Genomic DNA, 17,349 nt, shown 5'->3' with positions numbered 1-17,349 from the left:
ATAGAACCGCCCTGAGCGCGTTCACAGCGAGTCCGCCATTGATGCACTGATGAGAATGTTTCCCAAGCATTTTCGGCCAATTTGACGTTGAATCGGCGTCGGTCCATCGGGCCATCTGGTCATTCTGATTTGCTGTTCAGCTATTGCCACCTGCTGGTACGGAAAAGCATTTCATCTTACGCAGACACAGAACGGACGTGCTACTTGGCCGCCGGCTGTCAAGCATTGGTTTGGTGTGTCAGGGCAACTTTGGACCCAGACGCTGCCGACGTGAGCCAACCCCGCAGTCAGCTTTCGTCGCCGCTAGTTCGTCTGCGTCGGCTTGGTGTGTTCTTGCCTTTACTCAGAGTAGCGTATCAGCGTATGTATTGGCAGTAGCAAATTCCTGCACTTGCTCTGCAGCAGCAGCAATAATCTACAACAACAGCAATAATCTACAGCAGTAGCAATTTAGTAGCAGATCTATTCCGCCAAGACTAAATACAGTAAAGGTGCCCTAGAACCAGTTTTTACAAGATGTAAGGTGTCCCCTGAATGTGTCTGTGAAGTTTCAGCTCAAAATACCCCATAGATTGTTTTTATTAATTTTTTTTAATCATTCATCATTATCTATGCACCGATTCAGGCCGAGGCCTCTTTAAATCGCGCGCACCCTGCGCCCCCGTGCTCTCGATTATAATAAAGTGCGTTTACAAAGTTCACATAGCTAATATAACCCTCAAATGGATCTTTACAAGATGTTCGTCATGCATACTGCATGCATGCGTTGGATCATGTAAGTATAGTATTTATGTGGATGTTTACATTTGATTCTGAATGAGTTTGATAGTGCTCTGTGGCTAAAGCTAACATTACACACTGTTGGAGAGATTTATAAAGAATGAAGTTGTGTTTATGCATTTTACAGACTGCAAGTGTTTAAAAATGAAAATAGCGACAGCTCTTGTCTCCGTGAATACAGTAAGAAACGATGGTAACTTTAACCTCATTTAACAGTACATTAGCAACATGCTAACGAAACATTTAGAAAGACAATTTACAAATATCACTAAAAATATCATGATATCATGGATCATGTCAGTTATTATTGCGCCATCTACCATTTTTCGCTGTTGTTCTTGCTTGCTTACCTAGTCTGATGATTCAGCTGTGCACATCCAGACATCCTGCCCTTGTGTAATGCCTTGAACATGGGCTGGCATATGCAAATATTGGGGTTGTACATATTAATGATCCTGACTGTTACGTAACAGTCGGTATTATGTTGAGATTCGCCTGTTTTCCGGAGGTATTTTAAACAAATGAGATTTACATAAGAAGGAGGAAACAATGGAGTTTGAAACTCAATGTATGTTTTTTCCATGTACTGAACTCTTGTTATTCAACTATGCCAAGGTAAATTCAATTTTTGATTCTAGGGCACCTTTAACATTGTCATTTCCATTACCCTGCTAACAATTTTCCAAGAGTTGTCATGGTTGAACTGTGGATAAGTACAGCTGAAGCTCATTATCGTTTTAAATGAAACAAATCCTTCTTGTTAGTGTTCTGCAGATGTGACATTAAAATTCTCATGCGTTTCGATGTTCATCTGGACTTCCTCTCTCTTGGTTGTGTGATATGCACTTAGATGTTCTGGATGCCTCCAGCATCTCCATCTCAATGTTCTCCAAGGTGAAGGGAAAGCTAGCACTTCAAACGATGAACTCCACAGACCTCTCTAAATCATTTCTGCAGGTCAGGCTTTTAGAATCGGATCTCTGTTTCCATTTACTCTTCATCAGTTGCTGATGTTAAATGATGGTGTCATGCAGGAATATGAGAGGAAATGTCAGTTGCCTGGTCTACTGGAAGGAAGCGTGGATTTTAAACGAGGATTCATTTCACTGATGCACACCATGTGAACACACACACACAGTTGGGTTTTCATGATTTATGAGGACATTTTATAGACATAATGATTTTTATATATTGATTTGTATATTCTGTGCCATAACCCTAACACTAAACCTACCCATCACAGAAAACTCTGCATTTTTAAAGGACAAGGACAAGGATTTTTTGATATTGCCATCTTTGTGGGGAAATGTTCTCACCATAATGTAAGGAATACCTGAAACACACAGAGACACACACAAATAGACAGACATGTCCAAGTAGGTTAAAGAAAGCTTGCTGTACTTTTATAATACAGTGGGGTTAAAAAGTCCATAGTGTAGAGTCCATATTGAAAATGTGCAATTCTAAATCAGCAAATATACAACATTTTAGGATTTTGCAATAGTTTGTAGACTATTTTGTATATTTTTAGGCACAATATGCAAACCATTTTCATGGAATATGATATGAAAGCATGATGTTTACTGGATGTGACCTGCTTGAATAAACAGGGGATGTTTGCATGAGCTTAATTTTATCATTTTCATTAATAATACCACTTAGTTTGTGATTATGAATCTTTAAAAGTTTCTAGCTCAACTCCAGGGGCCACGTGAACATATGGTTGATCAAAACCAGCCCTGACTGTCTTTCGCTCCAACGAAACACAGCTCCTCTGATCCTTGCGTTTAGTAGGACTTCATGAAAGACGCATGTTTCACCGGGCTCGTTTCCAAATTTTTTATTATTTTATAAATACGTATGCTAATTATTTAATATTCAAAGAGATTTGTTTTGCTCATTTGTTGATTTTTAAGATTCACAAAGAAGTAACAAAATCCTGCTGGCTGCTGCCAAACTGTGTTAGACTATATTAGTCTTGTGGGCCGCGGACAGCAGTGACAAAACAATACTAATAATAAAATGCAGCAAATCTTATCATGCATAGATAGGATAACAAAATAAATAGGCTTTTCTGAGCATTTTGACCAAAAAAACTGACTAAAAGGTCCAAATAGATTATGAATGTGCACCAAGAAATTTAGCTTTTAATCAGAGTATTTGACAAAGGTCAGAATAAATATATTAAAAATAATATTCCGCTGTCAGAGATATTTCTCAGAGGTTATCTGAGAAAATTGTACGTAATTTGCTCTGTTTCTCTCATAGGGATTGTGTGAGAAACACGTTAGTTTATTTCCAGTGGTGCAGTGTTACATCTTAAAACTAGAGGGAGCCACTGAGTCAGTAACTCTGTTTCCATCATGACTCACTTCATCAATGACACTGAGGCTTGCTAGCAGAGCTCTGATATGCTTGGGCCTCTATTGGAAAACAGTTCGAGTTCGTTGCTACAAAATGTCCTGCTAGATTGTTTAACAACAAATTGTAGCAACAGAAGCCTCAGGGGAAATAAAGCGCTTGGTTGAAAGTGGCCAGGTAGCAACTAGTTAGCATTTGTGTGACTTGTCATTGATTTATGATTGCAAACTGAAAGGAAGAAAGGTGTGTTTTGTGCGTATATGTCAGGAGGTAAGTGGGCGATGCGGCACAAGACCAGACAGTTCATATGCAATACATCATTGTCATTTGAAATGTCGACAGTGATAATAGCATGCTAATTAGCAAAGTTACTGTCTATAAAACCATTAAAATGTACAAAATTACTTGGAACTTGCCAAAAAATGTTTAATTGGCTAGGATGGTTGACTAGTCGATTAGTGAAGTTGACTAGTTTATCTATATTTTTGATCAATTTATAGACCCTGCGTTTTGTTGCATATAGATTTTGTATTTGTGTTTGAGTTATAAAACTTTTACAGCTCATTTAATTTAACATAAACATGTTTCTGCAACAAAGTGTTTAAAGGAGTGATTGATTATGATTTCATTGTTTTGACTTTAGGTAGTGAGTAATGTTGCTGTTTGAGTATAAACGACATCTGTAAAGTTACGACGCTCAAAGTTCAATGCAAAGGAAGATATTTTATTTTAAAGAATTCTCTGTTTAAGGACTACAACAAACGGCTGGTAGGGACTACAACAATCTTCTTTCTGGGTTAGTGACATCACAAACCCTAAAATTTACATAAACCCTGCCCCAGAGAACACGCACTGGACAGCGTGGAGAGAATGTATCGGACATTTCATCTAAGTGTATTTCTCATCAAACAACCAGATTAATAAACAGTTCGACACAAACCCTACAGGCCATAGCTTTCTTCTGCCTACACATACATTTGCGTGCGGTGGAATTAGTTTATCATATTAAATCTGAATTAATTTACATTGCATCTGCTGTCACATTTGGCACACCGACTGTTTTATTTAGCTGATCAACTCTTGAAATCTGTGTGCCAAAAATGCGCGACTCACTGAACAGCGTAGAGAGAATGTATTTACATTGTAGTGAAGTTCAAGTGCAGATCAGCAGTCCTGACTGTTTTGAGCAATACACAGTTTATTTCATTAACACTGAGTATGTCCCTCAAAACAATGTTTTATTTTTTTCTGCCAGCTAAATTTCTAAAGCAAAGTCACAGATCATTGTGTGACAACATAAGGCGCACAGAGTAGATATAGTAGTTAATTCGTGAATGAATCCGAGTCTTTGAACAAATCAGTTGAGTGATTCACCAGCCATACAGCCTTTTTATTACTGAATGAATCAGCATTTCGAGCAAATGGATTGAATAAAATGACTCATTCATTAACACAGTGACTTGCTGCCAACTACTGGCGATATTTCATATTCGTTTCATCTTGTCATTAATTTCATATTTCTGTATTCAAAGCATTTTGTATAAAACATAAAATTAATGTCATTGCATTATTTGCTCTGCTGTGTGAATGTATTTACGGACCTCTCTGAGCAGCATTCAATTGTGTAAATACATCTAAAAGCAACTTCAGATGCTGCATTGCCACCTCTGCAGCGCAAAATGCCTTTGGCTGAAACAAAATAGTGTCAAACTAATTGTATTGACTAAATTGAAGGTTTTAAATTAAAAGATGGCATGCCTATATTTAATAAGATATAGCCATCTTAAAAAGGTAGCCTTATTTGACTAATTAATGACGGTAACAAATGTGATTAAAACAAAAATAAAAATATGAAAAAACGACTTGAGATTTGTTTATTTATTCTCATGTGATAAATGAATGCTTTCTTCATTTTTCCGTTTAGAAGACAAAAAGGAGAAAACTAATTATCCGAAGGTACACGGACCAGCATGCTAAACTCTCTTCTAAATTCATCTTTCCAAATTCATTCATTCATTCATTCATTCATTCATTCATTCATTCATTCATTCATTCATTCATTCATTCATTCATTCATTTATATTTGTAACAAATCCATAACTTAAACCAAAAAATTCAAGACTATTTTGTTCAGGCTATATATTTGTTGAATATAGTTTGATTACAAGCTGCAAAAAGCTGTTTTTTTTTCATTGGTGATAAATGTACACAGACACATGGTGTTTTAAGTGTCCAAATTCGTTCACTAATTGTTATTCACTCATTCATTGGATTGTATTAGTGGAGTAATGTAGTGAAAAGGTGCATTCACGCGACCTCGTAATTCCTGTAGTTACGAGATTCTAGCTTGTAAAAAGCGTTCGCTTTCTCATAGAGCTCGTAATTACAGCTTGTAAGCTGGGAGTTTTCTGAAAGCTCCCACATGTACCACGTGGCCGCTGTACCACCTGACTGCTGTAGATTAATTTAGGCGTTGATAGTGGTGCCATGGAAATGCATAATTCCCAGTCCAAGAACCAAAAGGACATGAACAGCTCCGAATATAATGTCACGTATTAATATCTCAAGATTCCTGGTAAATACGAGGTGACGTGAACGCAGCAAAATAGTGAAAGTTGCAATACCATATTTTGGCCTCTCTGTCGCCATCTGTGGTTGAAAGGAAAAATGCAAGTTATTTATGGAGTTGAGAAGGTCCATAGTAGCTGAACCTTCTTTTCTTTACTTCCGCACATGACAAACAATCAAGAACGAATGTTGAAACCTGATATTTCCACCCAAATCTGAACCATCCACTTAAAATAGAAACCATTCTTGCAGGCTTAAGGCCCGTTCACACTTTCATCATTATAGCATCCTTCTGTAACTACAATGTTCTAAGAAACATTCTAATTCTATGAGAATAGAGAAGTCCACTTCATAACTATAATCATAACGACACAAAGAAACAATAACGTTGAACCCACTCTCATAACGATTTTCATACTGATGAATAATAAAAATATTGACAGCCAATCAGAAGCCATCCTTTAAAGGGCTTGAGCAGACGACATGAGTGCAGTGCTTATAATAAAGATAATATTGTTGTTGCTGTGGGTGCTAATATAGTTATAGGAAATATAGTTATGGTTATCTTTATAGTTATCATCCTTGGTGTGAACAGGCCTTTACTGTGGTGATTATGATTTGTTTGTACAAATGCTCTTATTTTTTGTGTACATATGTGAATGAACATGGTAAATATGGTATTGTAAATTTTATATATTTTATATGCTATATTATACAGAATATGTAGTTTTCATATCCGTATGAATGTGCTTTCATACATTTGTGTATACAGTCATATACAGTCGTGTAATGCTCCGAAATCGAGAATTTTTTTTTTTTTTTTTAATTTGCTGCCACTGCACCGTTTCCTACGATTGATACCAGTCTTTTCAGTGGCACAGTGCCGTGGTGATCAAGCCGTATGCCGCTGAGATTAGCTTAGAGTTAATAAGAGCGATCAGGAGGGGTAATTTACCTCTCTAATGGCTTGGGCCCTCTGAAAGGGCATGATAGCTGCTATGCCTGTGTGCGGTTTTGGCAGTCTTCCTGCTGCCTGCTTGGCTCTACTCAACTCTGGCCTTATCAAAGGGAAAAACTGTCACTCCAATAAACAAGGAATTTGCCCCTGCCGACCGAAACGCTTTGCTGCATAAGTGAATGAGTGACTTTTTTTTTTTTTTCCTCTCTCTGTCACATAAAAATAGAAGAGTCTAGGCTCAAAGTGATTTAGATTGGCTAATTTGCAAACAAAGCATGCAAAGTGTGTGTATTTGTCATTGTTTGTCAATTTTTGTTTCGTTTGTTGAGCTTTAGTGCCTCAGCGAGTGTTAAATCAACATTTGTTGACTGGTTGAAAACTTCAAATTATTTACATTCTTTGATCAGTTAATCAGCTCTGATGCCTGGAAATTTTTTTATTCAGTAAACACAACATATACATCACCAAGATGTCCGTTAGGCCATAAACACATTATGCAAGTACGCAGACGCGAATGCTTGGCCAACAACACAGTCTGTGTGACTGTGTCAGTAACAAATTGCAGTTACCTTCAAATGTATGTCTGTTGTATTGTTATTCAAGTTGTCTGTAGTGTGGTTATTCAAAAATAATTAGGAAGATTCTCTTCAAACTGTTGATAATGTGCAGATAATGTGATAATGTATTCTTGTGACGTGTAATTAATTGTATACACATATTATATTATGTTATGTTATGTTATGTTATGTTATGTTATGTTATGTTATGTTATGTTATGTTATATATCTTGTTTTAAGGATGTGTAGATATTTTTACTGGAAAAAAGAGACAAAAATACATATTTTATTGTATTTTATTTTATGCATCGTTCCCACAGTCCTGAAAAACCTGAAAATGTCATAAAATTTCTAAAATTAAATTTTCCACAAATTACTCTTTGTGAGTGCAATATCTCTATGCTCATAACTTTCATAACATTTTCCATGTGGAACATTTTATTTATCAGCATTTTAAAAACAACGTCAGATATAGTTGTTATTTATGGAGCCATTTATGGTCATTTCACTACATAATGCAAAAAAACAAAAAAACAGGTAAATTCTCAATAGGGCTGGATGATTAATCGAAAAATTATCGAAACCGAAATTCAGAACCTCTAATCGACGCAAATTTCCCATGTTGGTTATTTACTTTTTTTAATTCTGTTGATACTTTCTCCTTAAAAACAAACTACTGCATGTGTAGTAACGTGTCTCCGCCCAGTCCAGTCAGCGCCATGGAAGCAACATGGAGGCGAGCTCAAATGCCGAGTCAACACACGCAGAGTCCCGAAATTAGATCACTTTCACTTTAGTCTTTACTAAACTTTGTCAATTCTGTGTTTTAAGGCTTGCCAGTTTGGACATTCAAGTGATTTTAGACCATCGGATGTGTATCATTATATTGAGATATTGCGCTGATGCATCGCGGCACATGAACACTCATACAGACAGTAGCTGCACATCACGTGAAGATCGCGCGCACAGAAACTCGTCATCGCTGTCCTGTGATTTATCACTAAAGTAGCTTAGAAACTCAAAAGTTATAGCATATATTTTTCTACTTTTGAAATAACTACTTACAACCCACAACTTCACAATTAATAGAGAGACGGTATGATTATGCTAATTCACACACGCAATCGCTTTCTCATTAATGCATTCAAATAAATGCACTGGAACTGTGCTAATTTATCTGTATTCGATTTACAGCGAGCAGAAATTTCTAAGAAATGTTAGGAACCATAGATAAAATAACCCCTGAAAGTGAGCTGTTATGTCAGAGCACTCTTTCATTAGGAAAAAATATCCCTTCTTTAATAGTCTTGTACCTTGTCAGTCAACTATGAGGGCTAAAAAAAAGCAAAAAACAAAATGAAAATAATCATTCATTAATCGTAATCGAGGTAAAATGTTCAGCTAATCGAGATTTAGATTTTAGGTCACACCGTCCAGCCCTAATTCTTAATGTAGTTGGATGTATATGGGTTCAGTTTCTCCTCTAAACATACAAGCGCGAGTGTTTTGACATGAGCGATTGCATCAGAGTGGAAGTTAAAGGGCTATGCTTCAGTTGAAATGATCAGTGTGGCCTTCTCAATGCAAACATGGTGAGAATCGATTTTCGACTCCAAGCAAACAGCCCGGGATCTATGCATTCTACACATGTAACCCCCCAGTTTGCCTCTAAATAATTGAAGAGCGATACCCAGAACACACCGCTGCACTCATACTGAGCAGGTCTCCCTTGCTTTCGGCACCTCGGCGTCTGTTTGGCCGGTTAGAGGGAGGCTGCGGGTAAACGTCTGTTTATGTTTGGTCCCGTCTTGACAGAGTGAGTTTGTGTCTGCGGCGTGGACGTGTGTGTGTTTTTGTACGCTGTGTCTCTCGATCAAGTAAAGGTCATGTGTAGGTGGGTGCGCCTGGTGTTGCTCACCCATCATTCTCTTCCTTACACGGCTTCCTATTAATTTGGCCGCTTCCCCAGAGTGTGGCGAGACTCTTAAGGTATTAGCGCCGACGCTAGCTCGCTTCTGACTCATCTGGCATGCTGAGTTCATAACCAAGACTCACTTATCTACAGCGAGAGAAAGAGAGAAGGAAAGGAGTGCTGGGTAGTAACTGATTATATGTAATCTGGATTACGTAATCAGATTACAAAAATTAAATACTTGTAATTAGATTACATTATGTTTTACAATACTCATAATAAGACTACAGTTTTTTTATTGATAATGGGATACCCTGACATATTTGTTTATAACAAAATTAAATAAATTCTTTCTCTTTGTATTTTTATGTTAATATGGTACAAGATTATCCTATTCAAATCAATGTGATAAACGAGTTAGGTCAAAAGTAATCTAAAAGTAATCAAAAAGTAAAGTGATTACATTACCTAACATAGAAAGATGCAGATTAAATAAGTGTGGTAGCTCATCTAAAAAATTGTGACACCTTTTTCTCGCTTGGTTTCAACATGGCGGTGATGCACTGTGTCCCTGCAAGGTTGTGGCAATCGCTCATAATGAATCATCTCTAATGTTGCAGCCAAACGGGGATCAATCTCACCAGGTCGATGCGCAGTGAATGAAAGGCTCGCGGGGATTCACTGCCGCACTTTCTCAGGGGAAGCGTGCAGCGTTCACACGCTAATAACATGCTTGAGCGAGCAGGTGCAGCTGCTTCTCGCCAAAATAATCTGTAATCATTATGTTGTTATGAAAGGTGTAATCTGACAGAAAACTGAATGTTGAAACAGATAAGGTTAAAGACTTTATTTGGACAAGAGTCAATATGATATAGAAAATATTGTAATCATGACTGTTTTCGTGTTGTTTTAATGTTCATCTTATGACTGACTATGATGCATAATGTCTTCATTGGATTTCTTTTAAAATATTTTTTAAAATATACATGTGTGTGTATATTTATATATATATATATATATATACTTTATTTTGCTATCCTCACTTACATAAAATAACTATAGTATCCTGCACCCACTAGTAAAAATATACAAAAAATATCAAAAAATAATTTTCGGTTTGACTGTATATGTGTAATATGTATCTTACATGCATATATGAATGTCCTATAAAACGTATATGAGCAGATAAAAGCTCCACAAGCTTGCTTGTTTTGGTTACACCGGTGAGTGGAGCGCTGAAGAAACATGGAGTCACTGCAGATTTATTGATTTTGTTAACCTGCAGTAATCCACAGCTCATTGAACCACTGGGTCAGGACTTTGGGTTATTGCAGGGGTTTGTGTGCCTAGAAAAGCGTGAACGTTTCAATGCCTGTGTGGTGTTTGTTTACTAGTGGCAGAAAATATTGTTAGTGTCTGGATTTCCATTAACGGTTATTTCTGGAACAATGTATTATATGAGAGGAGAGTTTGTGCACAGCGGGAAGTGTGCAATAACATTGTGGTGTCAATGCAGATTCATTTTTGGACCTAACTCAAAGCTACTTTCAGCTAATTTCAGCAAAAGTTCTACAAAAGGCCACAAGATATTTGAATACTAAAGTCTCACTTAATGTTACTAGATTAAAAAATATCCAACCAAGTAGCATCTGCAAAAGAATAATACTGATAATAATGGTTTTGTTGTCTTTTTTTTTATGTTTAGTTTTTTTTGTGTGTGTGTTTTGAAATGTTGATTTTGTTGTCTTTTTTGTTTTTTTGTTTTGTTATGTTTAGTTTTTGTGTTTTTTGTTTTGAAATGTTGATTTTGTTGTCTTTTTGTTTGTTTTGTTTTGTTTAGTTTTGAAATGTTGATTTTGTCTTTTTTGTTTTTGCTTGTTACATTTTTTGCGTTTTGAAATGTTGATTTTGTTGCCTTTGTTTTTGTTTAGAAGTGTTGATTTTGTCTTTTTTTGATTGTTTTGTTTACTTTTTTGCGTTTTGATGTGTGAATGTGTTGTCTTTGATTTTTTGTTTTGTTTTTTGTTTTGAAATGTTGATTTTGTTGTCTGTTTTTGTTGTGTGTTTTGAATCTAACAACCTTGTTTTGATTGACTTGTGTTTTATTTTTATTGTATTTTTACTTTGTACTTTGATTCAGTAACATTCATATTTTAAATTCCTTATATATTCACAAAACAAACACAGAAGGGTCACTTGCGAAACGGCTCCAGAATTAAGAGACAAGTCTGTAAATGCTGGTTGACAGCCCCTATCAATCAGTCTGTCAATCATAAATCTCAAATGTTTTCACCTCGCAGGGCTTGCAGACAGGGACGCGGGAGCTGGAGGAGATGGGAATGAAGTTCAGCCAGAGTCTTCTCACCCTCAGGAGGAACTCCATCCATTATAACAGCCGTCTGATCCAGCACGCGCCTGCCCTGCTGGACCTGGACGACAGGCTGCTCGACCACAAATCCAATAAGTGAGTTTTCAAATGAAGATATTTTGACCTCAGACACACGTCTCAGGCTCCAAAACTTGTCAAAATAGTGCACAATAAAAAGTTGTTCTAAATCAAAGGTTGCTACAAATACAGATGATTACATTTTTTGAATACCGCAGAGTCTAATTAGACACATGGCCTTAAACAAAATGTTGAAAACAAAGGATATGGGAATTATTGTCTACTCCCTTTTAAACATACAATATTAATTTGAAAGATAAATTGTTTTGTTTTGCTTTACACAAATTACTTAGCTGCATTTTATTATTTGAAATTAGCATACTAACAGACACTTTTTTGTTAGTACAGTATATGCACATTCAGCTGGCCTTGTGGGATTTATATTTGATAACTATAATTGTCTATAACTATATTATGATAACGATTCTGCTTCGGTGGAGGAGAATGAAAATAAGAGCTAGATGTGCATTTCTTAAAGGGATACCAGTGCAAGCCCACAGCAGCAAAGGAATAGCATTAATGTTTTTATTCATATTAGCATTTGGAACATGGAGGGAGAGAGAAATTGATGAAGGTTCTCCAATTATGGTTCACTTTTGTCTAATAAAAAAAACGTAAGGAGGTCTATAATACCAAGGAGAAAGCGATCTGCTATGATTTCTATTCATCAAAAAGGCACTTTCAATTGTTTTACTGTATATGTTGCTTGCAAAGATTCGTATTTACTTGCTTTTATGTTATCATTTGATTTTTTTTACATGGCTATTTTTAAATGTCTGTCAATAGAGCGTCACTGTAAATCAGTGGGAAATTAAACAATATTATATTAAATTATTTAAAAAATTTTGAAAACTAAACATGCATAAATGTAAGGCTGAAATTATCTACAAAACAGTGTAGATGGAGTATATTAGGTGGTTTGAAGCATAATTAATTGCAGAAAAGTGTAAGAAGATAAAGAACTAGATTAGCATGTCCTGAAGGAAATATCAGATTGCAAGGGTGCAAATATTGAAGTTTTAGGTAAATTAAATTAGGATTTGGTTCTGGGTAAATTAAATGCTGCATCAGAGGTGTTTTGTTGCTTTCATGACTTGTTTGTCTTGTTTTCTGTCTGCAGCTTATGTAGATAGTTAATTATGTGAGAATTCTGTATGTAAATGAATGCAAAACCAGTTGCAATGAGTATGCAAATAGAACAATGACGTAATGACTCTCCTTTTGATTTTGCTTAGTAATGTGAAAAGAGAATGAGGAATGTCTGTGCCTTCTAAGCGCTATACCACGTGATATGATATGAGATTATTGCCAAAGTGACCTTGTTAGTGACCTTTAAGAGTCATATTCCAGAGTTGCTGTTGCCAAGTGAGGCAGCCATTTTACTTTGGCTTTTTAAACATGATCTCGAGCTGTGGGACGTGGACAGAGACTCATTTAAAGTGCATCAGCTCCCTTTCAAGTTTTCAATTTGCCACTAAAGGGGTTTCCTGGGAGCACTGCCACTTTTTCTGTTTTCCTTTCGTCTCCAGCTTCTTTCTTGTCCACACACACTCTTTCTCTCCCTCTCCCTCTCCCTCTATTTTCCATTCCCCAGCATCCTCAAGTTAAAATTCACTTAGAGTCTTGATTTCTGTCATGGAATGAAATGGACCAAAGCTAAGCTATTGATTTCTACGAAGTTCAATTAAATCCCTTTTGTGTGCGTTTTGAATTGTTACATCTTGTCCACACAGACCGCTCAGTGTTCTGAGAAGATTATCCCACCTCCCTCTTTTCTCTAGGATTTCACAGTGTTCCTATTGTTCCGCTCTTCTTCTTCCCCTTACTGAAGAGAAAACTGTAAACTTGACTGGTCCTACCCGAGAGTATTGCGTAACTCAGTTATGCGCAACTGCAGAATTCTGCTTATGAGCCTTGTCTGGTTCAGCTAAGCTCTTCTTAGACGGGTGTAAGGTGTAGCTCTTATATTACAAATAAACAAATAATCTTTGACTGAAATACATTTGACAAATCATGTGAAAATTTGGGTTCCGTGATTTATACAATTTATATAGCTTATCATTTTTGTTCAGTATTGGTCAATATTTGATATATATCAGCTGATATTAAAGAGTTAGTTCACCCAAAATTAAAATTATTCCATGATTTACTCACCCTCAAGCCATCCTAGGTGTATATGACTGTCTTCTTTCAAACGAACACAATTGGAGATATATTTAAACATATCCTTGCTCCTTCAAGGTTTATAATGGTTGTGAATGGGGGCCACATTTTGAAGCCCAAAAAAAATGCATCCATCCATAATAAAAGTAATCGGTATGACTCCAGAGGGTTAATAAAGGTCTTCTGAAGTGAAGCAATGTGTTTTTGTAAGAAGAATATCCATATTTAAAACTTTAAAAACTAAAATAACTAGTTTCCAACAGATGGCCGTACGCATCGATTCACGGCAAAAGAGTGAACTGAAAAGAAATGTCAGAGGATTTCGGATATATTTGGATATATTTCTTACAAAACCACATCGCTTTGCTCCAGAAGGCCTTTATTAACCCCCTGGAATCGTATGAATTACTTTATTATGGATGGATGTTTTTTTTTGTTTTGTTTTGTTTTTTGGCTTCAAAATGTGGCCCCCCATTCACAGCCATTATAAGCCTTGGAGGAGCAAGGATATTTTTAAATATAGCTCTGATTGTGTTCATAAATCATGGGATAATTTTTTTTGGGTGAACTATCCCTTTAAATATTTATTTTATGTTTAGTTGTATTTTTATACATTCTTTTATATTTATTGTTATTATATTTCATTTTATTTTTTATATTTATGATTTTTATGTCACTGGACCTCAAGCAACGTGGATTGTGTGCCTCTCCTCTCTTCCTCCAGACTCTGGGACCCTGATTTCCAAAGGAAATGCAAAATTTACTTTCATTAGAGAACATAACTTTGGACCACTCAGCAGCAGTCCAGTCCTTTTTGTCTTTAGCCCAGGCGAGACGCTTCTGACGCTGTCTGTTGTTCAAGAGTGGCTTGACACAAGGAATGCAACAGCTGAAACCCACGTCTTGCATACGTCTGTGCGTAGTGGTTCTTGAAGCACTGACTCCAGTTGCAGTCCACTCTTTGTGAATCTCCCCCACATTTTTGAATGGGTTTTGTTTCACAATCCTCTCCAGGGTGCGGTTATCCCTATTGCTTGTACACTTTTTTCTACCACATCTTTTCCTTCCCTTCACCTCTCTATTAATGTGCTAGGACGCAGAGCTCTGTGAACAGCCAGCCTCTTTTTGCTTTTACCTTTTGTGTCTTGCCCTCCTTGTGCAAGGTGTCAATGGTCAAGTCAGCAGTCTTCCCCATGATTGTGTAACCTACAGAACTAGACTGAGAGACCATTTAAAGGCCTTTGCAGGTGTTTTGAGTTAATTAGCTGATTAGAGTGTGGCACCAGGTGTCTTTAATATTGAACCTTTTCACAATATTAAAATTTTCTGAGATACTGAATTTGGGATTTTCCTTAGTTGTGAGTTATAATCATCATAATTAAAAGAAATAAACATTTGAAATATATCAGTCTGTGTGTAATGAATGAATATAATATACAAGTTTGACTTTTTGAATGGAATTAGTGAAATAAATCAACTTTTTGATGATATTCTAATTATATGACCAGCACCTGTGTGTGTATATATATATATTTTATTATTATTTTATTATATATATATATATATATATATATATATATATATATATATATATATATATATATATATATATATATATATATATATATAATTTATTATTATTATTATTATTATTATTATTTATCATTGTATATATTTATTTATATATTTTTCATACTGTACATTCTTATTGTGATGGCTAAATTCACTTGTAGCATTTATTTTTTCATTTATTTAGACAAAATGGTATAACATTTTAATGTCAGCCATTTATCATTTACAGGCAATAACATGAAAATAATTATCAATGGAAAAGTATTGATCCTTTTTCTTTGAAAGGAAATAAATTGGTTAATTAATAAAGACACCAAATAATGAAAAAGTCATATGTATTTAAGGGTTAGAGTTTGGTGTGTGTGTGTGAGAGAGAGAGAGAAAGAGAGAGAGACTGTATCTATTAAGTATGTCTTTTCTGCTTTAAGGTCTGAAGTGATTTGATCAGTTTCTTTTGACAGCCAACACAGCAGATGACAACAGATGGATATCACTTTCCACTCAAAGGCAGTGACCGCCAGCTTCACAGCTCTAGTCGTGATTTTTGTGCTTTTTTGCGAGTCAGTCCAAGACAGCCGGCTCTACTGACGCCATGCATCCAAAATCATCCCAGACAAAGTCATGTGTATAGTTAATTCACCTCAAGCCCCAGACACAAAAGAGAAGCAAGCGCTTCGGAGCTGACAGGAAGCCCTTTTTGTTTGTGACTCCTCTGTGAGGGAAGCAATTCACATTCAGATGGGTGCTATTTTCCTGCCCAACACTTTTGGTTATGCACTTCTGAATGAAAAGTAGCCCGACAGAATGCTCAATACCTGCTAGAAATGAAACCCTGAACACTCTGGCTTACTTCATATTCAAGTCTATTATATCTTTTGTGTCAGATATTCAGATTTTTTTTTGCTTTCATAGTAAAAAACAAAAAACAACAAAAAAAAAAACAACAGAATTGCCTATCTAATAATAAAGCATAACTTTTTATTTCTTTTAATAGATTCAGATATGGGCTTCTATCAAAGGCTGAGCGTCGAAATGAAAAGGTTTAATTTTTATGTCTGACCCCAATTTTAGTCTCTTTAGAAACGCTTCCTGATGACGTCACTTAACAGCAGTCTTTTCTTATCTAATGAACTAAAGACGTCCAAGAAGCCGTTTTGATGCCAGACCCCTCAGAAGATAACAAGCTCTCATAAAAACTGCTTTGAACGTCTCCACACCTTTCATGACATCTTACATTACAGCTTGACACATTTCTTCAGTTCTTTCATTACGCAGTTTGGAAATGAGTCCCCACAGTATGTTCTGGCTCACTCTGTAATTCTTCCCGAGCTCGATTTCTTTTCTTCCCCCACATCAGAGCGCTTCGAAGCCAAAGCTTCGAAGTTGAAAGCTTAGTCAACCGTGAATCGCATTCAATTGTGAGACAAAAGGGGATGTTTAAAAGTGTAAACAAATAAACAGACGGGGCTCTAATAATAACAACAGCAATTGATTATTAAAATTTGTAATATTTCCTCAACAATTCTAGCTGAATTTACATGCCAATTGGCCCGTTTTATCCATTTGCAATTGTCCTCAGATTCACCCAGCACCTCCAGCTATTCCAACAATGAAAATTGAGCCGACTTGTGAAACTTATTCCATCAAAAGTTACCACAAACTACATTAACTTGTTAATCCACTCTGAAATGATGGTTGCCCTTCAGGAAATTGAGGAAGGTTGAACCTGCCAGTTAGCTTGCTTCATTTCAATTTATTTAGACCATTTAAGAAGTCTTTAGAGAGAAATAGGCATGTGTCATGCTGCTTTCCAAGTCTTCATTATTTAGTTATTTTTCTGAGGGAGGACAGGTTTATGAGTTTAAATATTAAATATTATTTACCTTATTAGGCCTGCTGTTTAATGCATTAAAGGGTTAGTTCACACACACAAAAAAATAAATAAAAATCTGTCATTGATTACAATGGGTCGTTTGACACCTATAAGACCTTCATCTTCGGAACACAAATTAAGATATTTTTGATAAAATCC

General features: G+C 36.0%; 1 protein-coding gene across 6 annotated transcripts in view; it reads left to right on the top strand.

Annotated features, from left to right (window-relative positions):
• The window catches only part of LOC137015254 (cytosolic carboxypeptidase 4), a 202,989-nt gene that overhangs the window by 165,988 nt on the left and 19,652 nt on the right, over nucleotides 1-17,349 (top strand). For all 6 annotated transcript variants that reach the window (XM_067380092.1, XM_067380094.1, XM_067380096.1 and 3 more), the window contains one exon: nucleotides 11,437-11,600. In XM_067380092.1, the coding sequence (XP_067236193.1) occupies nucleotides 11,437-11,600 (164 nt within the window). The remainder of the gene's footprint in view (nucleotides 1-11,436; nucleotides 11,601-17,349) is intronic.

This window comes from Chanodichthys erythropterus, chromosome 24 (assembly GCF_024489055.1).
Source record: "Chanodichthys erythropterus isolate Z2021 chromosome 24, ASM2448905v1, whole genome shotgun sequence".
NCBI lineage: Eukaryota > Metazoa > Chordata > Actinopteri > Cypriniformes > Xenocyprididae > Chanodichthys > Chanodichthys erythropterus.
The sequence above is the reverse complement of the archived record's forward strand: the minus strand, read 5'-3'. Positions and strand labels throughout refer to the sequence as shown.